The sequence below is a fragment of the Melopsittacus undulatus genome, chromosome 15 (assembly GCF_012275295.1).
Source record: "Melopsittacus undulatus isolate bMelUnd1 chromosome 15, bMelUnd1.mat.Z, whole genome shotgun sequence".
Lineage (NCBI taxonomy): Eukaryota > Metazoa > Chordata > Aves > Psittaciformes > Psittaculidae > Melopsittacus > Melopsittacus undulatus.
The window spans coordinates 1,062,535-1,088,246 of record NC_047541.1 but is presented as its reverse complement, the minus strand read 5'-3'; the positions used below and the strand labels follow the sequence as shown (position 1 = coordinate 1,088,246).

Sequence of the window (25,712 nt, the reverse complement as noted above, 5' to 3'; positions counted from 1 at the left end):
TCCAACCAGGAGACAGTCTTTGTGCAAACATGAAAGTGTGACACACTCAAAGAAGCAGAAGAGCCTCAACACTGTAGTGCTGAAAACTTAAACTGCAGTGAATGTGGAAGGAATCAGCTCCTGGCTCCACTACACACAAGTAAAGGCAGCACCAGAATCTGATGCCCACAAGATGTCTGGATTGGGAAGCTCAAACTCTGATTGACAGAAAGTCATCAACAAACAGACTGCACTTGGGAAATAAATAGGACTTGCTCATGCAGAGGTTGGGGCACCTATGATGATTAACTGGCTTTTTGTGTTAAAACCTTTCAGTTCAATAAAAGAAATAATAGTGAAATCTAAGAGTCTTCTCAAATCACTCTCTCATAGGGGGTGGGGAGGGATGGAAGTTGCTATGGTGCAAATGGTGTCTGGTGACACTTCAAACAAGACTGTATAACCAATACATTCCTCACTAACTACCTTAACCTTGGAGAAAGAGCTAAAGGACTGACAGCAGCACAAGACCTGCACCAGAAGGTAATGAAGACAAAACAGCACTAAGCTTATCCTTAAGATTTGTTTAGTAGTACCACAGAAGTACTACAAAATATAGTCTACAAGAAAAGGCAGTAACTGGGTCTAATGGAATGGTGGCAGTGATAGATTGTGACCACTGACTCAATGCAGAACCAAAAAGCTTGCCCCCAAACACCATCATGGAGCACACATGCTGAGTTACATGGCAAGCAAGACCCCATGGAAGACAGACTACTAATTAATCATATATTGACTAACTTTTGACCAATTAAATGTAACTAACTTCTTTGTCCTTACATATATAAGCCATGGCTCTATAATCTTCCTGCCAAGTGTGACCTCACTTCCAGAGAGATATTACAATTCCTTTTTCCTTCTGAGCTCCACAAAGAATTGATTCCCCCTCCAGCCCAGCTGCTATTTTGTCCCTTCACTTGACTTAGAACACAGCAGAAACACCTGCTCCTTTGCTTCTCAAAGGTGGCTCTGAAAGGCTGTCCAATACCCTCAAACCACTGCTCCCCACCCCTCGTGGGGACCCTCTCCCCATCCTCACCACCATCAATCCCACAGGACCACACCATTTACGAAGGATTACAACACATTTTATTCCCACGCAGCCGTTTCACTGAGTACAAACACAAGACACAAACACCAACACAGACAGACACCCCCCTACAGGGCCATTCACAACTGTCCCACCAGGCACCCCATGCCAGTGGATCCCATCCCTGCTCTCGCCCTCTAAAAGCCTCTGCCACGGCACACTACACGAACACAGCAGAGAATTCCATCCCTTATTCCTCTGGCTCCCACTCCTGCACACCAGGAAACACCTTTTTGCAAACACTGGGATTGGCTTTTCACTACTACAGCACAGTAATGAACTTCCCAGACTGGCAGGAACAAGCTCAGCTCTCCACTGCATCCTCAACAACAGCTCTGCTCCGGAGAGTCAAAGGGTGACATGCTCCCAGAGCATCATGACATCCAACAATGACACTGTGCTGCTCCAGCCCATGACCCGTACTGCAACACCTACCTCTGGTTGAGTCCCTGCAATCACAAGGCACTGACAGCAGCTCCTGAGGATGATGAGTACCCCAAGCTGTATGTGCAAGGGGACAGCACACACTTCAGCCCACCCCAGGTTACCAACAGGGGTGTGGGCCACCTACAGTGCATGCTATAGGTAGGGAAAGCCTGGAAATAAAAACCCCTCAAGTACCACTTTGTTGCCAGAAACCTGCAAAGAAACCTCTCAAGTCCCATATTGATGCCAGAAACCTGCAAAAAAAGCCCCCCTAAGAAGCCCTACATTGATGCTAGCAAACATGAAGCTTTGCCTTGATGTTGTTGCTGCTCCTGCCACATGCCATCATCTTCATGCCCGTGGCCATACTCTCTCCAGGTCAAGTCCCTCTGTTACTTCCATGCAGCAGGATGGGTCGGCAGCAGTTGGCCGCTGTGGGGGTGCTGTCTCCTACCCTACAAAGACTCAGGCTTACGTGAGAACAGTCCTTGGCTGGGTGGCAGAGCCGTGCCTACGAGGTCAGGTCCCGCAGAGCTGAGCGCAGCCACAGCCAGAGCTGGGCTGCCACCAGAAGGGTTGCTTGAGCACGGTGCTCCTCTGAAGAGCTGGAGGCTGCCAACACAACAACACCCCCCACATGAGCTGGTGTCCTGGCACAGGGAGCACCTCCATCCCTCAGCCAAGTGTGCCAGTCCTGCACTACCAAGCATCTCTTCTCCATGGGAGAAGCCCTCTGCATCCCCTGTATGTATGACACACTGCACATTCCATCCACATTCCCACCCTACTGACCCCTACAGCCCCTCAGTAAAGGGGGCTACACTTGCCCAACTCCTTTGGCACCATCCCCAGTACTTGCCCCTGCAGCTCTTGCCATCCCCTTGCAGTGTCCCCGTCACACAGCTACACAGGGGTCCGTCAGCTCGGCTTGTGCAGATCTGCTCACAGCCTCCATTGTCCTCACACCAGTCTGATCCTGGGCATAAAAAACAAAGGCAAACACTTGAGTGATGCTCCAAAACCCCAAGCCCCTGTCCTTGGCTGCTTAAGACCCCACTCCCACACTTGCTCCCATAACAATGGGGCCTACAAGAACATGATCATCACCTGCTGCCGGATACACCTTCACATTACACATGACATGAGAATGATGCTAGGATGTGGCCAGGCTCTCATCATCCCCCATGACCCCAAAACTGCATCTGATCTGACGCTAACAACCCTCAAAGGGGAATACATACACGAGCACCCACAGCATGGGGCCACAGAACACTCCCTACCCTTACTACCCGCCCTGCTGTCGTGCCATCTCCTTTGTGACAGCCACAGACCCCTACGAGCATGTTCTCAAGCAATGCAGTCCCCTAACGTGGCCCACACATACACCCATTTGACCAGCATCCTTCCCTTGCCCGAGTGCCCAAGAATCCTGGGGCACCCTCTGGCACACCATCAGGCTCTGCATGATGCCAGACAAACCCCTGCAGCCTTCCTTGGGGTTACACACACTTACGCTTCCTCCGAATAGGTCCCACGGAGATGATCTGCTCCTTGGTCTCCTCAGCGAACGCATTGGCCATCCTTGTGTGCTGAGGGCAGTTCTGTGTGGGGAATTTGTTTAACCCCATAAATGCTGCCTCCATCACTCTCTGCTCATGTCCAGCCCCTCTCTATTCCCCTCCAGCCAGCCCAATGGGACCAGGCTCAGAGAGCACTGTTTCTTCCCAGTGCCTACAGGGACACACAACCCTCCCGGTCCCAGCATCTCCAGCCACAGCAAAGCAAGCCAACCATCCCTTGGCCCTTGTCCATTGCCCCACTTACTATTTTGCAGGAATACTTCTCCGAGTCGCAGAGTGAGACAGCACAATGGAGGTGAACTTCATCGTAATCCCCAATGAACTTGAAGACGGTGACATGGAAGCGACACGTCAATGACACCCCATTCTCCTCTATGCCAATGGTGTTATCCTTCATGTTTTGGCACCTGTGCAAAAGCATCTATGCTCATATCAGCCCTCCTATGATCAGGACCCTCTCTTGAGGATTGCCCTTGTCCCCCATAAGGCCCATTGCCATGTGTCCTGCTGAGTCTGATTCCTCTGGGCAAGAGCCTTGTGCCCTGCCTCTGTAGCATGTCCCCTCTCAAGCACTTCTGACCTCATTGTATTCCTGCTTCCCCCCAAGCCACATCCCCCTGTCACATAGAGATGCCCCAATGGCCATGGCACCAGCCATGCAAGGAAGCCTGCTTCTATCTGCAGCTGGGACTCCATCACACAACACTACCCCTTTCAAGCACCCTCCCCAGTGAAAAAACAATACACCAAAACCCAACAGTGCATGCTGGGCAGCCTGGCCCATGGCCACTCACCCTCCCTCAATGATGAAGTAACGCAGCTTGTCATTGCTGTCCCGTGAGGGGGTCGCATAGCACTTGTTGAGCATCAGGATCAAGTGGTTGGAATCAGCCCCGACAACAAAGACCCCCACGTAGAGCACATCCCGGGTGGTGAGAACCACCTCACCCTGCCGGTAAGGGTGCTTGTAGGACGAGTTCTTGTACAGGGCCATCTTGGTGGTGAAGCTCCCTTCTTGTGTTGGCACCGTCAGGTTAATCACACTAATGATCAATAAAAGACATACCAGCTTGGCTGGAGGAAAGGCTGTGAACCCCCGACTTGGTGCCTTGCTTTGGACCCTCACCATGTCCCCCTCTGCCTATGTGCTTCTGTGTCTCTGCAATAAGAGAGGCTATGCAGCTCATCCTGGCTCCTACCTGAGCATCGGCCGCACGACTGAATCCAGGGAGATCTTGATGTCCAGCTCATAGGCACAGGAAAACTCCACGTTGATGGTCCGATCCCGAGTGATGATGTTGCCAGTGTTGTTTGCACTCTCGATCCACACCGTGTTCTTGTACACTATATGCGTGCTGTTAGACTGCAGAAGGAATGCAGGGGGTTGTTTGAGACTACCTTTCTTTGCTTCCCTCCTCCTAATGAATGCCTCAGCTCCTAAAGGAGCTGTGTGACACTGAAGGCACCCTGCCCCCCTACTGCCTCTAGCCAGAAAAGGTACAGTACGGTAGGGCTAGGAACTACTAGGCTAGTCCTTACTCCTGACCCCCACCCCATCAAAGTGCCTCCTGAGCATCACACACTGATGCACACCTCAATGCCCTAACCCTGGAATTGAGCTCCTTAAGCCCATGTGCTTTGTGCCTGGCTCACCTGCACCAGATTGCCACAGTTGCCTTTGGTGTTGTTGATCTGGAAGGAGATGAAGTCCTCCCCTTCGATGCCGGGGCAGTGGCGGTCATTGACTCTCACACCTTCACGCTCAAAGCCCAGCTGGAACAGCTTGCACTTCGAAATGGACACCTCCATTTGGGCAGCTTTGCAGGTCACCTCCGCATCAATGATGTCGTGGGTGGCTAGAGGAGAAGATAAAATAGCTTTACATCACCACAAATGGCATCACAGGCCTGGGTCTCCTCCCCACCACCAGAAATGGGCTAGCATCATCTCCTCCCTGTCTGACATCCCTGCTGTTCAAAGTGCTCCCGAGCCAGAGATGCCCATAACATGCACTCCAGAGAATCTGCTCCTTGCTCCCATCCTGAATGGTCACAAACCCCACCTTAGCAGAGGTCCTGGCTCTCAGCATCACCCTTCCCAAAGCCCCATCATTACAACAGCCAAATATGCATCCACACTGCTCGATGCCAACCCTGCAGCAGGGACCAAAGGACTCACTGTTTCCATAGGGTGGGGGCTCGATGCAGCCACACAGCTCCCCACCGTTGTCCAGCTCACAGCTGCGGTTGGGGCAGTCAGCACCTACACAGGGATCTTCCACCACTCCTGCTAAACAGCACAAGACAGCACAAACACAACCTTTACTCTCAGACCTCAAGCTGGTCTGAGAACAACCCCCTCCCACCGGCTGCAGTGCCAATGGGACCCGGATCCCTCAACCCTGGCTCTCTTACAGCAATTCTCCTTCTCGATCCACTCGGTGCCCAGGATGCCGAAGGTGCGACAGGCCTCGCCGTAAGCGGCCAGCGAACCGCACAGCTGGATCTTCTTGTGGTTGTAGCAGCCATCCAGAAAGCAGGACTCGTAAAAGGGCAGTGGGTCCAGGAGGCCGTAGCAGGGCTGGAAGAAGCCTTTCATGTCGGTCAGCTTGAGGCAGTAGCTGTCACTCTGCAGCTCCTGGATCTGGACGTTGTCGCAGGAGGCAGCGTACTGGGAGTACTGGAGCTCGTTGCAGCTGTGGGCACCGGACACATGCGGAGGCTCCGTGGCGGCCGCCCCGCTCCCGCTCCCATCCCTCCCAGCAGGGAAGGGCTGTCCGACCGCTCACCTCCTCTGCATGCCGTTGGTCTTCCAGCTCTGTGCCAGCCCCACGCTGCTGACCGCCGGCTTCCCCCGCAGTGTGGCATAGTCATCCGTGCGGTCACCATTGAAGTTGCCGCAGAGGCCGCACACCTTGTTCTGCAGCCGCTCCCCGATGGTGATCTTGATGACATTGAAGCCGTTGTAGCGGATCTGGATGTCGGGGCTGGAGTCGATGACCAGGAAACCCTCCTGGCTGAAGATCTTGGTGGAAAGCCCCGTGATGAAAGGGATGCTCACTTGGCTGCCGTTCACCTGATGGGGGAGAGGAAAACAGCACTGGGGACCCTGCCATCCTTTCTGCCCACACATGTGAGATGCCCACAGATGGCTCCATGGCTACCTCCCACTATCCCAGCTGTGAAAACACACCATATTGTCTTTGGCAGGGGCTGGTGTATCCTCCTCCTCCTTCTTCCAAGCCTGATGGATCACTCTGATCACACTGCCTCCCTTAAATGCCCACACAAGGCTGTGCCATAAAGGGAACCATACTTATGTGCAGAAGCTCTAGCCTGGTACTCATCACTCACAAGAAAAGGCCACAGACGGTGCCCTTCGGAGACTGAGTGATGCTGCAGCATCTGCACCCTGTCCAAAAGGACAGCATCATCCGTGCCACCAACAAGTGGATGGGCATACAGCTACAAACCTCCACAGCTGGGACACAAAACCACTGGCAGAGCCTTCCAGTGCTCTCACAGACACTGTCATGTGGCCCCATGTGCCATCCCCCTCCCCACAGCCCATGTGCCTGCTCTGGAAGGGGGCAGACACCCCTGCCAACACCTTACCTTGACCGTATTCCTGTCGCTGATGAGGATCTGCTCCTCATTGATGTAGAAGTACACAGGGGAGATGACAGTGAGGTTGGGCGAGGACCACTTGTCAAAGTTGATGATGAGCTGGAAGGAGAAGTCGGGCAGCTTCTGGCAGATGGTGGAGAGGACGAAGGCGCAGTTGGCAGGGAAGCGCAGGAAGGCCCCATCGAAGGTGCGGAAGACGCCTCCGCCGGCAGCCAGGCAGAAGGAGCTGCGGGTGCTGAAGCAGCCGCGCACACCATTGCGCAGCCCACACTCCTCATCAGACTTGCAGTGCCGTGGGTCGCACTGGATGAGGTTGCGTCGGAAGCAGCGGCACCGGCGGGTGCAGTCCCCGGTCCAGAAGAGCTGCTTGGGCTGAAAGAGGGACCCATCACAGGCCAGCAGGGCTGCAAACCTCTGCCCTACCCTCTGCGGACACTTGGGCAAGCAAGAGCTGGCAATGAGGACAGAGGAAAAGGTGCAAAGAACACGCTGGCAGCTTGCGCCTACCTTGCAGCATCACTGAGACACTCAGGCATGAGGCAGCTCCATGGCTCTCCTGCCACCACAACTTCCCTTGCCTCTCGTGCATGCACAAAACCACAGCATGCTAAATAACTCCTCTCTTGCACCCTGCTGGCTGCCAACCCATCTGCTAAGGTCCTCATATGACAGTACCCCAATATTGGCTCCTTATGGATGATTTTGCCAGACAGAAAGACTGGCTACACAGTACACTATGGAAGGACATCCCTCTCCTCTCTATCCCACATACCCTGTAGAGCTGTGAGAGCCCTGTGCTGCCACTGCATCATCCCCACCCTCACTGGCAACCTGTTTCTATCACCAGCCTCTTGCCTTGTGGAGTTACCAGCACCACTTTTCCCACTCCTCTAGGAAATGTAATCCCCATAGGCCCTCAGATCAAGGCTTCCCATGCTGGCCCTCCTCACACCAGAGCTCAAAGAGTGGCCATGCAAGCCCAGCCTTGACACAAGGATTATGGTCTGCAGTTCAGAGAAGGACTTGGGACACTGCAGGACAGCTTGGCCCCAGCAAACATCCCACATGCCATTGCTAGGACTTCTCTATGGATCCCACTTCACTTATCTCTGCCTCCAGTCAATGCATATCTACCTGTTCTGCCCCTTATTCTCTGCTCACTCTGGCTCAGTGCAGACCCACCAGACTACAGAGCAATCCCCAAACATGGCCATGGATGCACGATGCTGGTGAAGCAGAGGACCTGTCCCTCCAGAGCACTGAGGCTATGACCCTGGCAAAGACCCACTGTGACACTCAGTACCAGCCTGGCTTTATCACCATCCCTGCTCAGGGCCCAGAAATATCATCATGAGGGTGAGAGAAAGCCTTAAGAAAAGGACACGAGCAGCGTACCTCATAGTATTTGCCATCGGAGTAGCAGCCGCAGTTGTGGGGAAGGATGCAGCTCTTGCCATTGAGGACGTACCCAGGGTCACACTGGCATCCCTCCACACAGTAGTGGCTGCAGTCACTCTTCAGCCGGATGGCAGCGCAGCGAGGCTGGCATAGGGACACGCAGCTTTCATAGTGGCTGTTGGGGGGGCAGCTGATGGCTGCAAAGGTACCAGAGGACAAGACAGACAGATCAGCTCCCTGGACAAGACCAACCGGGCAGCCAGCCTCACATGGGGCTGTAATCCCTGCTGCCAGTGTCCTTGGGTGTATAACTCCCCTGCCAACATGGCAACACCACCCAGAGAGGGACCTGAAACTCCTGGGCATGCAACTGAAGGCAGAAGGCAGCCTTCATCCCTCTGTCCTATGCCATTTGCCAGCTGCATAGTCCAAGTTGATGTAGTCCAACACTTCTCTGTACTCACCACTGTCTCTGAGGTCCTGCACCCTGGCTCCCTGCTCTCCCACAAGCAAGCTTGCTCTCTGACACCAGACTCCCTGCAGGAGGGATGCTCATGCTGGCCCTGGCACCACCCAGGCAGTGTACCAAGCCTCTGTGCTCTTCATACAGCGACATGTTTCAGGGCATGTTTTCACAGTGTGAAGCCTGGAAGGGATGCTTCCCATGCCTGAGCAGGACACTTCTCCCTGTGCCCCATCAGGGACAATTCCTGGCATGCAGGGTGCTGGTCGGCAGGCTCAGCACCCTGCTCTGTGAGAGCAGCGCCTTCTGAGCCATGAGTTTAGCTTGTTAGAAGGCACAATGACATGAATTTAATTTTCAGTCTCGTTAGCAAAGACAATTGCTTCCCATCAGATTTGCCAGACAGATCAGCTGCCAGGGAGGCTTGTGGCCCCCGTCCTCAGGAGCCTAATTGAACATCACATCATAATCTTATTGACAAGAGCTTGTGGCTTCATTAGAGCAAACACAGACTCCTGGCTTTGAAACCGACTAATCCAATTTAACAATGGAGAGGGGGGCTGATACCTTCTGAACCTGAGGCTTCTCCCTTTCCATCCCTGCTCCTCCTCCTATACCACACGCAGTTTGTAACAACTCCAAAAGAACATAGAGCCCCAGACATTATCCCATACCTCTGCCTCAGCTGGCAAGCATGGGAGGGAAAAGCTGCCAGCCCTACTGGTATAGCTTTAGCTCACCACTCTGTTGACTGGCCCCTTATCTGGCAGTAAAAGAGGATCCCCAAGGCCATCTCTAGGCAGTGACCATGGACATGTCTGGGTCGATGGCCTAGAGGCAATGGGTGACTGCTGGTGCTCCACGTGGTGCTCTTCTAGCTCTCTACAGGCTGAGCTACAGTGGACAACCCCAGGAAGCACCTCTAGTCAAGGAGAACCCAGATGCAGGGTGACACTTACAGCATGAGGTGAAGTTCCTCCAGCCCGTAATGGCAATGCCCTGCGTTTGGCACGTGCTGGCGTAATTCTGCAGCCAGCTGCAGGCTGTTTGCATGGCTCCCCCATCGACACAAGTGTCAAAGAGGCAGTTCTTGTAGAAGAAGCTGGGGCTGATCTTGCTGTGGCATTTGGCAAAGACACCGCTTTGGCTTGGGATGAGGCTGCAGAGCTGCTGGGGTTTCCAGAAGCCTTCCACCTTCCCGCAGGCAGGGCAGCGGTCACCGCAGCCCACACGGCAGAATGCATCCCTCTTCACCCAGCTCTGGACAAAGTCAGCAATGCTGGCAGCTTGTGCACCACCTGCAATCACCAGGTCATCCTCTGGGTTGCCATTGTAGCGGCCACAGAGGCCGTAAGTGAGGTTCTGGAAGCCACGTGGGATGGTGACAGACAGGAAGGTCTTCCAGTCGTACACCACCTTCAGCCCAAAGTCAGTCTCGACCACGATATGAAAACCAAAGGCAAAGATGTTTACTTTGCCCTGGCCCAGCTTCAGGGGCAGGTAGAGACGTTCATCATTGACCTGTGGGGAAGGAAACAAGATGCACCATGAGTGGGATTGATGGTCTGAGCTGCCGCAGGAGGACACAAATGAGGGCAGCTCAGCATCCCCAGAGCAAGGCCCCTGCTGGCATTGCCTATACATCAAACAAGGCAGCCAAATGTAAGCCCACTCCAAAAGCTGTGCCAGGCAGCATCTTAGGAATGAGCCCAAGTGTATTTACTTCTATATCCTCAAGAAAACCTTGCAAGCCATACAGTGCCTTGTGCCTAGGGAATTGCTCCACAGTTTGGGAGCTGTGACCGGGAGGAATAATCACAGCCCTCACGGCCTCATACTCACCAGCACAGTGTACTTGTAGGCACGGTGGATGACAATGTTGTAGTTGAAGACCTCCACTTCAATTTGTTTCACCCACAGAGCCAGAGAAGTGTCCCGATCCTCATTCTTGGCTGTGACAGTGAATGCTGGGAAGGTATCTGAGCGCTCTGCCCTTGGCCAGGCAATGGTGGTGCACAGGACCAACGCACAGCTGCTCTGGAAGTCAAAGGAGTAGCCATCGAAAGTCAGGTAGTGCCCATAGCCAGAGATGATGCAGGAGGCATCAGTGCGGACATGGCAGTAGTAGAGGCCGTTCTCCTCCAGGCAGTACTCATCATCCTTGCAGGAGACATTCTCGCAGTAGACGCTGTTGTCGGAGCCGTTGCAGTAGCAGAGGAAGTGGCAGGAGATGTCCATCCAGAAGGTCTGGTTGGTGGCCAGCTGCCGCCCCTCGAAGTTACAGCCACACTCACCACGGGGAATGCAGCGGTTGTTGCGCAGGGCAAAGCCCTCGTTGCACTGGCAGCCCTCTGTGCAGGTATCCGTGCACACGGGGCCCGTGGCCAGGGTCTCACAGGTCTCCACGCAGCTCATGCACTCCTCAAAATGGCTGTTCTCCGGGCAGGTGAGAGCTGCAGGACAGACAAACATGGATTTGGGATGGGATGCAGGAATGGGCAGAAGATGGAAACAAATAAGCAGTGACCAATTTGGGGGGTGGGGGGGAAGCAAGAAGGGAAACAGCTCCAGTACCTTGCTGACCACCAGTTCTTCCCATCCCCTTTGCAGCACCATCCTCACATCACAGCCCTGTGCCACTATGAGCCGACCAACACCTCCTCTCCCTATTTCAAAGGGCTCCTGAACAGATCCCTCCCTTAAACCTCCACAGTGGAGACAGGGGCTGCCTCCCCACCATGTAATTCCACACTGGGGATTTTTCACATTCACTTCTGAATTATGAATGTTTTCCCATCAACGGCAAGTTTATAGCAACAGCTGAAATCAAGCGTTATTCAAATGATCCTCTGGTGGTGGCGTTCAGCACCGTCAGACACCATCTGCAGCCCTGGAATGCTCCTACACCACATCATAAAACTTGTGATGCCTCCTGAAATGCCACCCTGGAATAGTTTCACTGGGAGATCTGTCTCTGCCATCATGAGCACAGCTTAGAAGCTATTGTTAGTACACGGGGTGGCATTGCCTTGCCTTCAGGCTCGTGACACATACTCATTCCTACTGCAGTTCTTCTCCATAGGCTACAGGAGAACATGCTCTGTATGTGCCAGCCTCCCTGAGAGCAGAAAGCCCTACTGGGCATAGCTCTTTCCATAGCAAAGCCAAGCTTTGGTTGACTGGTAGGGAAAAGAATAGGAAAATTGTCCCAGAGTGCCAGGTTCAGGCACTTCTGTCCCTCCCCCTTCATATGACTTTGGATATCTAATGCTGCTGCTAGCACTATCAGGGCCTACCCCCCAGAGAGCCCTTCCCCTATTGAGTGTCTCCCAGCATGGCCACAGAGGAGCACACTGTGGGTCCGGGGTACCCACCAGAAATGAGAGAGGAGGCAGGGGAGAGCCTGAACACCACATCCCATAGGAAAAGCAGCTCTACCTCTGTACACCTGCAAGCTCCTGCTGAAAACGCTTCACCCAAGGTCAGTGGGGTCTGAATCCCCTCCTCCTCACCTTGGATACTTAAAAGCTTTGTTGGACTCACGGCAAAAACTGTGGCTCCTCCACTGGCCAATGTCCACCTCTGCATTCTTGCAGGCGCTGGCATAGCGTGCCACTGAGTCACACAGCTCCGACAGGTTGCCCCCGCTCTGGCACAGACGGAACAGGCACGTCCTGTAGTAGGCTGAGACGTTGACCACACTGTGGCATTCCAGGAAGGAGCTGTTGGTGGGGTCGTTGATGATGCCGCAGTTGGAGCGGCTCCTGTAGAACTTCAGCAGCTCCGAGTCGTTGTTGCAAGCCTTGAGGAGGTCCCCGCACTCCCCATTGCAGATCTCATCAAACGTGGTCCAGCTCTCCAGGAAGAGCTCCAGGTTGTCCGTGCACTTGCCCTTGGGCAGGCAGAATTCATCACTGGCATTGCCATTGAAGAAGCCGCACAGGCCTCCGGTGCAGTTGAAGTAGGTGGTGGAGAGGTGGATCTCCAGGAGGCCTGAATCATAGTAGCCAATGGTCAGGAGCCCCTCCGACTCCATCACGGTGCCATTGTCACTACGGTATATCTCCAGGCGGCCAGAGGGGTGGAAATAAGGCAGCTCCACGTCATAGCCATTCACCTACAATAACAAGCACATCAGGATACTTTAGAGAGAGTTATGTGACTTTGCATGGTTGCTCCTGTCTGCCAGCCACACCACACTGAATACACACTTCATGACCTGGAGCCAGCCTCCAAGACCCAGAATGTCCTCTGAGTAGGGCATACAGCTGCTTCCTTGCTTTTTGCCCCAGGGAGAATGTTCTTCCTGGGAAACAACAAGCTGCAGGAATCAGCTGCAGTGCAGTAGTCTCCAGAGCTGACACAGCAAGCAAACAGAATAACAGTACTGTGACAACTTTGCACCTTCTCATGGGCCCACACAACGTTCCTCCAAGTGCCACCATGGTGCCAACCTGGGGAATGGTCCAGTGCCATAGACTCATAAGCCCTTCTTCAAAGGGACTTGGATCACACTTGTGAGCCACCACCTCCCAACCCAGCCCTGGGAGGGACCACCTTGATGGCAGCACCTTTACCTTGATCTCCGACAGGCTGGTGCCTCCAATCTTCACCTCTTGACCAACCACTTGGACTCGCACGACACGTGGCCCATTGGGAGCAGATCCAGGCTTCTTCTGGCTGATGTCCACCTCGATGAAGTCGGGTTTCTCCATGCAGGTTTTGAGCAGTGTGTAAGAGTTCTCCAGTGGGTAGAGGAAGGCAACACCATCAAATGTCTGCAGCACCTGGTTCTGCCCCACTAAACACAGAGTCTGCCGCTTGGGGTAGCAGCCCCGGTAGCCGTTCTCAATGGCACAGACCTCTCCTTCGGGACAGGTGGTGTTAAAGCACTTGGCCTCGCCACCTTCCTCGCATTGACACTGCACTGTGCAGTCTGCCACTGCCCAGAAGGACTCCCCGATGGCGTAGTACCGGCCGTCCACGTCGCAGCCGCACTTGTGGATGGGGACGCAGCGGTCGGTGCTGAGGACGTGGCCCTCGTTGCACTCGCAGCCCTCGGTACATGGGGAGGTACAGGCCAGCGGGGCTGTGAGGTCTGAACACGTGGCAGGGCAGCTGCTGGCACACACTGAGTAGTGGCTGAGCTCTGGGCACTGCACAGCTGTCACTGTGGGTGCAGAAAGGAGAGAAACAACACCAGGACTATGTTACAGAATGGCTCAGGGCTACCTGTCTCCTATTGATCCACAGCAGTGACAATGCAGAGTGACCCAGGAGCCCAGCTTGATGTTAGAATTGCCCCATTCATTTCCCTCCTGTGCCTCCCTGGCCATTCCTCCCACAAAATAGCCCCAGAGTCATTGAGTCACCCACAGCTATTTAATCCCACAAGTGTCCTTGTTCTGGTCCAGCCTCCATCACTCATCATGCTTGACGTGTGCCAAGTTTCACTAGTACAAGAGTCTGATACCATGGAGAGAAGGGACCAACTGTCTCTGATCTGATTCTCTTCATCCTGGACAACTCCCTCCTTTGGATTTCTCCCCCCACATCTCACACACTGCTGGGAAGACCGCTCCAGAGGGGAAGACTCCCTGCCCAAGCACACAAACACTTACTGCATCCCATCTGGGTGCGCCACTCTCCCACCGAGATTCCCAGGCTCTGGCACACGGCGGCGTACGCTTGGATGGCTTGGCACAAGCCAGTGCCGTTATCCCGAGCACCGCAGAGGTCATAGACGCAGCTGTGGACGAAGGCAGTGGGGTCCACTACAGCACTGCACTCCCATAGCGGCCCACCACTCTTGTTGATGAAGCCACAGTATTCAGAGGTGAAATAGAGCGACTCAGTGGCAGCATCGCAGAGGCTGCAGTTCTCCAAGCACCCGGATGAGCATTTCCGCTCGGGATGTGGCACTTGCCAGCTCTCGCCCAGCTCCGGCACGGATGTGGCCAACCTCCCATCTGAACGCAGGACATCATCCTCAGGGTCTTTATTGTAATTGCCACACAGACCACATGTGGCGTTGATGTAGGTGCCCGGAATGGAAACGGAGGCATAGTGTTGTCCATCATAGGTCACCAGCAAGCCAAAGTCAGTCTCCAGGGCTGTAGACAAGCCACTTTGGTAGACTTTTATTGCACCCAGTTCCAAAGAGATGGGTAGGGACACCACCAAGTCATCCACCTGTGGGAACAACACCAAACTAAGCTAGCACATGAAGTAGCAGAGCCCTCATACTGGGACACAAACAGGAGATGCACAGCCCTGTTATGGGGTCTTAGTGTCAGGGACATGCACAGGCAGACAGCCATCAGTCAGCCAAAGGCATTTGCCACTACAGATGTCCCCTATGCCCAGTCCCCAAGGGATGCAGAGAGCCCAGAAGTGCTGTCCCATGCTCTCCAGGCTGCCACGCAGTCTCACCACCACCTCGGAGGAGCTGACCCAGCAAGTTCTCCCCCTTTCAGTGGGGCTCTTACCTGTGCTTTCCCAAAGCTGCCCTTGGGGAGGACGATCTTGTGCGAGTACACCTCTACAAAAATATCCCTGAGCCAGGAGACGGAGGAGCCGCCTCGGTTCTCGTTCTTGGCCTCCACGTTGAAGTAGGGCAGCTGGGAGCCTGGCCAGCACTGCCTGGTGAGGAGGTAGGAGCAGGAACCCTGGAAGTGAAAGAGGAAGCCGTCGAAGGTGTGGTAATGTGGATCTCCGAACACCACGCAGGTGCTGCTCTCCACCGGCACGCACTGGAAGAACTTGGTCTTCGGCTCGCATGCTTCAAAGGGGCCGCAAGCCATCTCCTGGCAGAAGATCTCATTGTTGAAGTCCAGGCAGCGGCACTTGGTGGTGCAGTTGGAGTTGTCCCAGAAGATCTCCCCTTGACGGAGAAACTGCCCTAGAAAGACAGAGATGGAAAAACCCATGCTAAAAAGAACAGACTTGAGCTGCACCATGTCAGTCCTCAGAGGGGTCTGCCAGCCCTCCATAGCACCCTGCTGTGGGCTTCTTGGCTGCTTTCATTGTGCAGACCCTCAGCAAGAGCCACTCAGCAAAGCACTGTGATCACAAGCTTCATTTTCAATGTCCAGTGTGTCCCCTCTTTAAGTCCTGCCCATGCTGCAAGTCCATGGGATGCTGTGAGTGCTGCACTGAGCAGGCTGGCTGACTTGAAGGCTATTCCCCCTGCTTTCAACACCTACCACCCTCTTTGTGCTGCAGTATTGCAGGACACAAGCCGTTTGTGCTACTTCCTCAAAGGGAGAGTCCACTGGTAAAGCTTGTGCCTTGTGGAAGCCATTTCCAGCACTGTTGCTGTACTCGTGTCATCCTTCAGCTTTGTTGCCATCCCCACAATTCCTCCATTCACATAACTTTGCCAGTCGAAGTGCGAGTCTGCCATCAGCTGCCCAGAAGCAATTTATTCCCATTCAGAAAGTGCTCATAGTAGTTACGAAACCAAAGAGCTGTTGATAAGTAATTTCCACACCATACACCAGTGACGACAGGAAATGATGAGTGATCACACAGCAATAGACTGAGCAGACTTGTTACACGGCAGCACTATAAAGGGAGGCAGGTTTGTCTGGTGAGAGACATGAGAGGCAGAGAGAAGATGGGAGAACAAGGGTGGCAAATACCCGTGAGAGTTTCCCTCTTTTCCATATGGTTGCCTTTCACACTTCTCATGTGCATGGCTTCCACCGTGCGCGTTGCCTGAATTTACCTCTCCTAAACTTTTTGTTCTCTTCCCTGCCTGCTACAAAAATAAGAGCTATTTTCTGCTTCCCTGCAACAAACAGCATCTTTCCTTAGCAAGACCCACTAGTGAGGGCTCCTGTGCCAACCTTCCTGGTGTAGGTTTGGGCACACAAGTGTTATTAGGCACGGTGGGCCTCTTCCCTTCCATTGCCACACACTGCATCGCCTCTTGGGAAGGACTGTGAAACACAGATCCAGTGGTGGGTCTATCCATCTTCATCACTTGCATAGCTGAGACAGGCTTTCAGCCCCTTTACCCTTATTCCTGGGGTCAGTAGCTGCAACAGTGGGACCTGAAACCTCCATGGGCTCCAAAACCCTTGAGACCTCATAGGCCTTCTTTAGTACAGTCCTTAACCACAACATAAAGAGGCCAAATGTCTCACACTGGTGACATGTCCAGTGTCCTTTAGCAAGTGACAGTCCTCTCTTGCTAGAAAGACTCCTGGAGCAAAGTTGATGCTCCTGACATTTTATTTGTCAAATGGAAATGCAATCATCTCTCTGCAGCAGAGTCCTTGTGCAGTCACTGTGGGCATCTATAAATCCCTTTATATCCTCATGCTGTCAGTGACACATGCACGAGCAGGGACATGGCATTTCTCCTGCCCCCAAAACCTGATTTTCTTCCGCAGATACAAGGGAAGTGGGACTATACCTTGAGCTTTCCTACTCTGGGGGCAAGAGGAAATTGCTGTGCCAGGATCTTTCCCATTGCTGCCATCAGCATCACAAAGAATCGATGATGGCTCAGTGGCACTGCAACACACTCGGGCTCCATCTGCCCTTGACTTTGGGTTAGGGTCTTCTGGGCCCCACAAATGGATGCTTACAGCAATACCATGTTATTAAATCCCAGGAAGGAAAACAACCTAGCACCAAGGCTTGTTTTGCCAGGTGATCGTGTGCTGCATGCAGCGGCTCAGACCCTACTCACGTGTTTCTGCCCCAACAACTGCAGCTTGAAGGGATGCATTGGCAAAATCAAGCTGCACAGCAGCTCTGAGCAGTCAAGCACCTCTCCACCAGCACCCCAAGAGCATTACCTTTTGCTACACAGTCCCCCAAACATGAAAAAGGGCAACGCCGTTTCCCCCTTACCTCTCAGACTGCAGCCATTGGCTGGATCTATTTCTCTGCCATCTATTTTGAAAGCCCAGCGCCCGGGGACATTAACATTGGTTGTTTCTTCAATGTTGACTATGTCTGGTGTTCTGGAGCCAGGGATGCTAAAGAAGTTGGTGATATTCCCACCATTAAAGCCAGCCTAAAACAAGAGAGCAAACTTCATTACGCATCTTTGCTATGGTAAAGTGATGCTGCATGTCCACACTCCTCTGTCCCCACCGTAACTCCTGACTTCTAAAGTCTCTTTTCAGAGATTTCAGTGAAAAGCTTAAGAGGTACTACAAGCACTATGGATGTATATTTACATATCTATATATATCTATATATATATCTACACATATATACACATGGAGCACTCATCACTTGTGCCCAACAGGGAGCTCACAAGGCCAGTGCTGGGGATGCTGAGGGACTGAGTGAGCTCAAATACACTGGGAAAGTTACAGGCACCCATCTGAGAGCTCAACAGAGATGTGGATATGAGAGCGAGAGCCTCACCTGGGCCATCACCCCACCGAGACCAGTTAGGGGGTCCCCTCCACTGGCTGTCCCCGTGGTCCAGCTGATCTCATGGTAGTTAAATATAGCAAAAGAGGACACTCCATCTGTGATCAGGACAGCTTGGAAAGTGTTTACCTGTTGAAAAACACGAGCACATTCACAAGATGATGCTGCTTTGTTCACGCTGCTCACCTGCCCTTCAAACACCTTCATCTCTAGCATCATCTGAGCGAGACGCAGCAGGACAAGACCTTCTTAGATCCAACTTAACGCCAATAGATGGCAGCATGAGAATAAGCTCGCGAGTGAAAAGCAGTCGGCAGGATTGTGGTTGTTATGACCTGCTATCTGCCATTACCCTATCTTAGCTTTAGTCCTCGCCGCGTTATCTTACCCGCTTCCCTTCCACGTTCATATCCTACAACACTGTTAACGGTGTATTACATCCAAGTCAGCCATGTATCTTATGAGCTGCTTTGCTTGGCTGACAGATGCCCTTGGTACCTGCTAAAGCTGCTGCTCATCCTCCCTTTCCCTTAAAATGACTCTGCATTTCCAGCCCCCCAAACTCCACATACATTCAGACGACTGCCAGCCTGGACCCCAGGCTGGGACAATGTGCTTTGCGAGCCAACAAGGGTGACATAGCCCCAAGCTCAGAAGATTGCCCCAAGGACAGAAGATGCCTCTCCCCTTGTGGTATCCCCTCTATCTGTACAGATCCAGCTGGGATACCTCTCTCTGCCTTTTGCACCTCCCTGCCCTCCCCATCCCTGCCCAGCCTACACCAGTCTGCACTGGGACCATGCCATGATAAATAACTTCTCCCTTTGCTCTGAGTGAGCAGGATTTTAACAGAGGACAAAGCATGGGCTGTCCCCTTTCAATTACTCAAGAGCAACACAAGGAGCCTGGGCACAGCAAACTGTGAAGGAAATACAGCCACAGAAACACAGATGATATGGGAGAACACATTGATGGAACCACCTCGTGCTAGAAAGTATTGGGGCTTACCCTGTCAGCAACCCCCAAGCACTGCAAGCAGAGAGAGCCCAGGGACCTGCACTCACTATTTGCATGCCACAAGGGATGTCACTTCCAAGGCACATTAGGCTCTTGAAAAGGGAGGCAAAGCAGCCTGTAGGAGCTGTCAGAGGGAGTGAGAGGTGTGGGAAGAGCTGCCTTATAGAGCTGCAAACGGTGCAATTCACACCAGAGCAAGCAGAGAGCAAGCTAAGAGGAAGCCATCATTTCCGTTCCTGCATCCTTTCCCTGGGATTCTGCCTGTGTCTGGTTCCCATTCACCACCTTGGCACACTTGCTCACCTTTCCCAAGCCTTTTCCCATGGCCAGGAGCTCAGAAGGCACTATCACAAAGCAAGATCACTTTGGTAGTACAACAACAGCTCTCCAGTGGAGCAAACACTGCTCCACTCAGGTGCCTCTTAGGGGGCGGCAGAGCTGAGCAGGTACCAGCAGGTTTACAACGTGTGATGCTCACAGTCAAACACACACTGAGCATCCTGACCACCTAACGGGACTCTCACAACCAAGCCCATTTGCTCAGGTGTCATTGAGGGACAGTAAATGCTGTGTCCCCGAGGCCACATTCACACAATTGTTTCCTGCAGCTTTTCTGCACTGCGATGAATTCCCTGCTTAAGTTGCATCGTGCTGCTCCACGTGCCAACCCAGAGCCCTGGCTGCTATTGAACGGGAAGGCTGCTCTATCACAAAATAAATTGCATTGTGTTGCAAATGTAATTCTTCAGGCAATACACGAATCTCTATATTGCTTGCTGTCTGCAAATATATATATATGTATTATTTTCTTCTGCAAGCACTGCCAGGACTGGCAAAATATATGCATTAAATCTTGAGCCTCTCTAACAAATGGAAAAGAACTGAACTGATTATCAGAGCCAGATCCTTGAGACAGTAGGCGACAGCTTTTGGCACTCACAGCACACAGGCTAATCCTAAACAACCCTATCCCCAAACAACAGCAATGATCCTTCACTCACTATCTGTGCCCCAAGCTTCCACAGGGGCCCTGCCAGCAACACATCAGTGGTCTGGCATGGGCCTCTCATCAGCTGCGGTTGCAGCTCACGTATTAACTGGGTTTCTAAAAGCTGTTTATGCCCTCAAAAGCATCACACTGCTGTCTCCAGACTCTGAGATAGATCTTGCACATGTGTGGAAATAGAGGAGCTACCAGGACTGAGTTGCTAGTGTGACTCTCTGCTCAGTCTGCATCAGGCTGCCCATGCAAGCAGACCAGTTGTCATCTCAAAAATGCCATCAGTATTCCCTTTGGCTCTTCCCTTTCTACCTCAATGTCTGAATAGAACAGCCACACAGCCCTTTTCTAGATGCCCTCACCACCCTCTTGGATTAGAGCACTGCAGCCTCTGCCACAGAAAAAGACATCATGATTTGAAAGGAAAAGGGGTTTTTTTTGCCAAATAAATACATATTAAAGCTCCCATTTTCTCTTTCCTTTCTCCAGCTCCTTGGAAACTGTATTACTTCCAAAACTTAATTTACCTTTTCTGTTGGAGCAGCCCTCCCTCTCCCTCCTCATATAGGCAAGCTTGTTTCAAAGCTCATTTCAAAGATGCTGGGGCCTTGCAAGGTGAGCTCAGTGTGCAAACCAGAGCAAACTCATGTTGTATCACAGATAGAAATGGGCAGTGGGAAGGCCAAGTCACAAAATCCAGCCTCAAGAGGATGACCAAGGAGAAGGGAGCACAGAGCAGAAGGTTCTGACCAGTGAGAAAATGAAGGGCATCCACCTCTGCAGCCTGTTCTTTCCATCACCAGTTTATCCTGCACCCCTGCAGTGGACAGAACTGATCCCGCACAGGAGCAAGTGGGAGTCTCAAGTGGTTTATATCATGACATAGCTACTGTTCAATGCCAAAACTTTGGTTCCCTTATAAATGACTTTTGCTTGAGGTCCCTGTAGCCTCCTGCACAAATAGCTCTGTTCTATCGCTGCAGAAGCATAGGCAAAATGAAGGTGCCATATCACAGTGCAGGGAACTGAGAAGCAGGAACACAAAGCAACTCAGTTTATGCAAAAAGGCCAAGACAGCTTTATCCATGTACAGATAACCTCCACCATCAAACACCACCCATCAAGCACCACAGCTGATGGCTCTTACCGGAGTCGTGCTGCTTCCTCCATAGAAAGTGACTTCCTCCCAGGTGACGATGAAGACCCAGGTGGCAGAGAAAGAGGACATGTCCTTGAAGTGCTTGCGGATGTCCTTGGAGGCTCTCTTCAGCAGCTCGGGGTCCGTGCTCTCCCTGTAGTAGATTTCGCCCCGGATGCCATTGTGCACATCAGCCCAGAAGGGCGCGACGAAGGCCCTGCCGTCCGTCAAGGGGAAGGCTTCTGGGGTGAACTGGCTGACGAGTGCATTGAAGGAGATCACCCCATTGTTGTTGACCTGCACAGAGACCCGCTTCTGTTTGAGCAAGCCTCTGCAGGGAGCAGAGAGCTGCTGCTTTAGCAGGCAAGTGACTTGGGGTGGAAGGTGTCCTATGTACTGAGAGCTCTGGGTTTACCCAGCCGCACTGACAGACCCTAGCCTATGACATGGGTGGCTGCAGGGCCAGGAAGAAGTCCCCTTTGCCAGGCTTTTGCTGTGCTTTCATCTAAGAGCACAGCAGCCCGTCCTTGTCTCAGGTATGGGTCCAAGCCATTGCAGTTATGTTTTCCCCTACAGGTCTCTGCATGTTCTTATTTCTTGTCATGTAACAGGAATAATGTTCCTTGTGTCAAGGCCTTAGCTTTGCTGTACCATTTAATCACCTACAAAAAATTTATTGCCTTTTATATTCCTTCCTCATGAACATTAGCCCATTAAATATACCTTTGACATTCTTAATCATAAAACCTATCAGTTCATGAAGTCTAAGAACTTGTCAGGTAGGTGCTAATAAATCTTCCAATTCCTGGTGACAGGGAGAGAGTTTAAAATGCAGCTGCTAATGGCAAGAAAGAGAAGAAAGGGATGGTCTGCTCCTTCACTTACATAAACGCTCCTGTACGGGGCTCCAAAGAAGATGAACGGGATGGAGATCTTGATCTCAGGAGAGCTCCCATCATCCACTTTGGGTGTTTTGGTGTCGTTCTGCCAGAACGGATACAGACTCTTCATGGCGTGAGCTGGAAGGAGAGTGAGAAGAGAAGCTTTATGGTAATGCCAGGAAGGTGCTGGGGTTGCCTAATGCTGACCTCCTGTGAAGAGCAGAATAGCTGCCTTGCCCCCACCTCCTTCCCTGGTGTGGATGTGCCACAACAGCTCCACAGTTTGCTGGCAAAATGAGGTTTCCTGCTAAAAAGCACTGTCAGGGAACAGAATTGCCCCTCCTAAAGGTATTTCAGAAGACACTTTTGATGTGTTTCAGTACAAGCCTGACACTTTCAACCAGAATAAAAGCCACTGATTGGCTTGACTTGCAAGCATGCACTTCTGGCCCTAAGGCACATGTCCTTTCCCATTGCAGCCCCTGGATCTCTGCTGTCATCTCATGGCCTGTTTCTTCCAGTTAGCGACTGGTGTGGCTCATCACAGAGCAGATGGGGCTTTTGCTGGGTTTTCCTCCCCCTCCTCCCCTCTTTGCTACAGAAAAGCAGTACCCTGGACTCACAATATTCAATCTTGGCCGACATGAGGCTCTGAACAATCCTGGCTCTGTTCAGCTGCATTCAGGACATGCTTTGGTTTCCTAGCCCATACCCTGCACTGTTCAGGGGCCTCCAGCTGAGGACAACTTGCTCTGTGCCCCATTATGGATGCAGGAGGAGCTCTCTGTGTTGCCCAAGCTCTTTCTTAGTCACCCTGAGGATGCTCCCTCCCTGGGAGTAGGGAATCTCCATCTAACCTTTCTTCACAGGTTCAGCTGCTTCAGCTTCCTTTGGGAAAGGAGACAAAGGGAAGTCTGGCCTAACCCACTGGCATCCTGACTTCTTAAGACACACATGTGCCCCACCAGACATAAAGGGAGGTGGTTTGTGATGGTGTCCAAGCTGCAAGCCTAGTTTCACAGGTATGTCCAGAGGGTCACAGCAAAACTCCTGGCTGCTAGGTAGTAAAATCAGTCATTTCACAGCTGTAATGCACCTGACGAGTTATTACAGCTGAGGCTTAGCTCTGAGACAGGCATTTTACTTCTTTAAACTGGAAACTCAGCAGAAACTTCAGCACTTCTGCTGTGACACTACCATACTTTAATACGCATCACCTCATCCAGCCAAACAGCCCAGCAGGCCCCCACTGGTTGTGATTTTTGCCCTGGAGGGCATTTCTCAAGCTGGCCCCCAAGCCAGGCAGCCCACATCTGCCCCATTACCCACCCGTAACATCAGTGGTCCCTCCCTCCCCATAGGAAACACTAAGTTCACCCTGGGTCTTGCCCTTGCACCAGCCAAGGGGCTGTATGTGTTTCCCAAGCTCTCTGTACCTCCCAGCACAGCTGACTGGTGCTGGCCTCCCAAGCAGGAGATATTCACCTTGCTGCCGTGCAGTTATCACCAACAGGGCCACCCAGGTCCCGAGAAATGATCGCTTGTTCATCCTATGGGAAGGAAAGAAACCCGGACACGTATCACATCAATGGGAAATGCATTCTCAAGCAAGCCGCGGGTGATGCTGAGTGCCATCACTTCCTGAAGCCACTGATAGGAGCATGCTTCAGAGACTGAGGTCCCTCACCTGCCAGGCAGACCCTGGAGAAATGCTTGCTCTGTTCAGTGCTGTAATGAGATTTCCCTGGTGATACCAGCAAATAACCCTGCAGGTACTGGCAAAGTAAGCCCATAGCCACAGGGAAGAAGCCCTGCTCATTGCACAGTGTTTGCAGTTACACATACCCATACACATTACAGTGTTTGCAAGCTGTAGATAGCCCCAGCTCTCCGTGGGCTGTCTGTTCTGACAGTTCACAAGCAGTTCCTTCCCCATGTACCTAGTGTGAGGATGAACACTTCAAGAGCTTTGCACTGCTCCAAAGACAAGGGCCGATGCAGAGCTGAAGCCTGCTCTCCTGGGTAAGGGGCTTCAGGCACCACTTCAACTAACACTGTGCTGGCTGCTAACACAGCAATCACCATTTCTGACAAGTGTGGAAGAAGCACAAACATTTACCCAGCTGGGCAGCTCCTTGCTGTACAGGAATCAATGGTAGAGAGAGAAACGGATACGGGGCTGGGAAAATGAAATCGAAATCCTGTGCCAGCTCTAATTCCTTCTGTGCCTAATGCAATTTGTTACTCATTATTAATTCAATAGAAACTATTGCTAAAACACCTGCTTTGATTACTTCGCCTGTCACTTTCCCTTCATTACACGCAGGCAGAGCTCACATAGAACTCCCAGGAAGGTATCGTGTGCTCCCAGCATGTGCGTGCCCGCCGGATAAGTACGTGATCAGCTTCAACACAAACTCTGTCTATCCATTATGCACAGCCTTAGTTTCAATACCTTTGCCTTCTCCCTTTACACATCCCGTGCGTTTCACTTGCATGGACACACTGCCTACAGAATCTAGCATCTCTTTGTGTTCTCCCTATAGGTCTGCCTCAATAGCGTATGGGGATCAACAGATCCAACTCTTTCCAAGTATACTTACATACATACATAATGCATAGAGCACAGGACTACATCAGGGAATGTGCCATCATCTGTCACACATCCTTGTCTCCCACTACCAGGAGCTTAGAAAGCATGAAAGTGGAAGGAAGGTTCCTCCCTGCCTTGCTGCTCCTCAGCATGCTGCTGGCATCAACACAGGCCCACAGCAACTGTTTTCTGCACTGAGAAAAACTCAATCCACCAAGGAAAAGTTTTACCAATTCCCCTATCTTGGAAAGACAAAAGGGGAATGACAGAATTTTACATAAATCATAAATCTGAGTCACTGTGGATTCACTAGGAGAGACTGGGCACACAATGACTACAGGAAGCTATGGCAGTCAAAGAACAAGAGCTTGGGAAGCATGACAGACGATACAGAACGTGTTACTTAACATATCCCATTCAAAACTACAAAGTTTTAGGTATGGAAAAGAAAATTACCAACCTGTTTTGTAGATAGAGGAGCAATCTGAATCTGAAATTTCAGACAGATCTTGGTAGACCAGGGAAAAATCCTATGTCAATGGAGAATGCATCCCGGTCCTCCTTGGCCAATTCTTGCCAATGACTGAAACGATGCCTCAGTCCCCTTGCTCTCGCAATTGTAAAGTCTGTTTCCTTCAGTGCTGTTCCAGGGCCGCAGGAGTGTTGAGTTGCAATCACAACTGTTGCCTCTATTGATAACCAGCAGGCTAATCTGCAGATCAGATTCTGGCCTGGAGAGGGAAAGAAGCCTCTTTCTTCCCCGAAAACTCACCCCCCTCAGGTGGATTCAGATGGAAATGCCAGTGAGCCGGAGCTGAGCTTGCGGCTGTGCTGCTCAGCATCACTTCTTGCTGAAGGGAAAAAAAGAAATCAAATCAAAAGAACTGAGCCCCTTCCTCCTTTGTGCAAGTGAAAAAGCACGCCCATCTATATAATGTTACAGGATTAGCATTAAGGAGTGCTAGGCTTAAAGCACTGTTCAAAGGCAGTGCCCCAGAGTTCCAACTGAGTTACTTTTCCATCCAAGTCTTGTTTTACTTTCTGTAACTCACTTCTGATTTT

At 52.0% G+C, this 25,712-nt stretch overlaps 1 protein-coding gene across 3 annotated transcripts; it reads right to left on the bottom strand.

The window, feature by feature from the left end:
* Positions 1 to 1,105: 1,105 nt before the first annotated feature.
* On the bottom strand, positions 1,106 to 25,454 carry TECTA (tectorin alpha). 3 transcript variants are annotated; one of them, XM_034069653.1, is made up of 24 exons: positions 25,111 to 25,444; positions 23,543 to 23,607; positions 22,062 to 22,195; positions 21,186 to 21,473; positions 18,013 to 18,150; positions 17,488 to 17,653; positions 15,111 to 15,523; positions 14,244 to 14,814; positions 13,200 to 13,792; positions 12,166 to 12,739; positions 10,465 to 11,075; positions 9,582 to 10,143; positions 8,157 to 8,356; positions 6,750 to 7,133; positions 5,924 to 6,210; positions 5,550 to 5,830; positions 5,314 to 5,424; positions 4,789 to 4,991; positions 4,335 to 4,498; positions 3,930 to 4,178; positions 3,380 to 3,542; positions 3,069 to 3,156; positions 2,415 to 2,531; positions 1,106 to 2,167 (listed from the first exon to the last, which is right to left on the bottom strand). In XM_034069653.1, exons 2-24 carry the CDS (start codon positions 23,604 to 23,606, stop codon positions 2,067 to 2,069), a joined length of 6,462 nt encoding a protein of 2,153 aa, XP_033925544.1. In that variant the 5' UTR covers position 23,607; positions 25,111 to 25,444; the 3' UTR covers positions 1,106 to 2,066. The 3 variants fall into 3 exon arrangements, 2 of the variants coding, with proteins under 2 accessions (XP_033925544.1, XP_033925545.1); XM_034069654.1 differs by lacking the exons at positions 17,488 to 17,653; positions 18,013 to 18,150; positions 21,186 to 21,473; ... (1 more) ...; positions 23,543 to 23,607; positions 25,111 to 25,444 and having other exon boundaries at positions 15,111 to 15,290; positions 15,376 to 15,457; XR_004550325.1 differs by lacking the exons at positions 1,106 to 2,167; positions 2,415 to 2,531; positions 3,069 to 3,156; ... (1 more) ...; positions 3,930 to 4,178; positions 4,335 to 4,498 and having other exon boundaries at positions 4,974 to 4,991; positions 5,314 to 5,421; positions 25,111 to 25,454.
* Positions 25,455 to 25,712: the final 258 nt, after the last annotated feature.

Coding starts and splice junctions, on each gene's coding strand:
- TECTA (XM_034069653.1), bottom strand. CDS start 23,606: ATGAACAAGCGATCATTTCTCGGGACCTGGGTGGCCCTGTTGGTGATA. Junction 3,157..3,379: donor AGAAGTATTCCTGCAAAATA/GTAAGTGGGGCA, acceptor TTCCCCACACAG/AACTGCCCTCAGCACACAAG. Junction 2,168..2,414: donor GGATGGCAAGAGCTGCAGGG/GCAAGTACTGGG, acceptor TTGTGTTGGCAG/CCTCCAGCTCTTCAGAGGAG.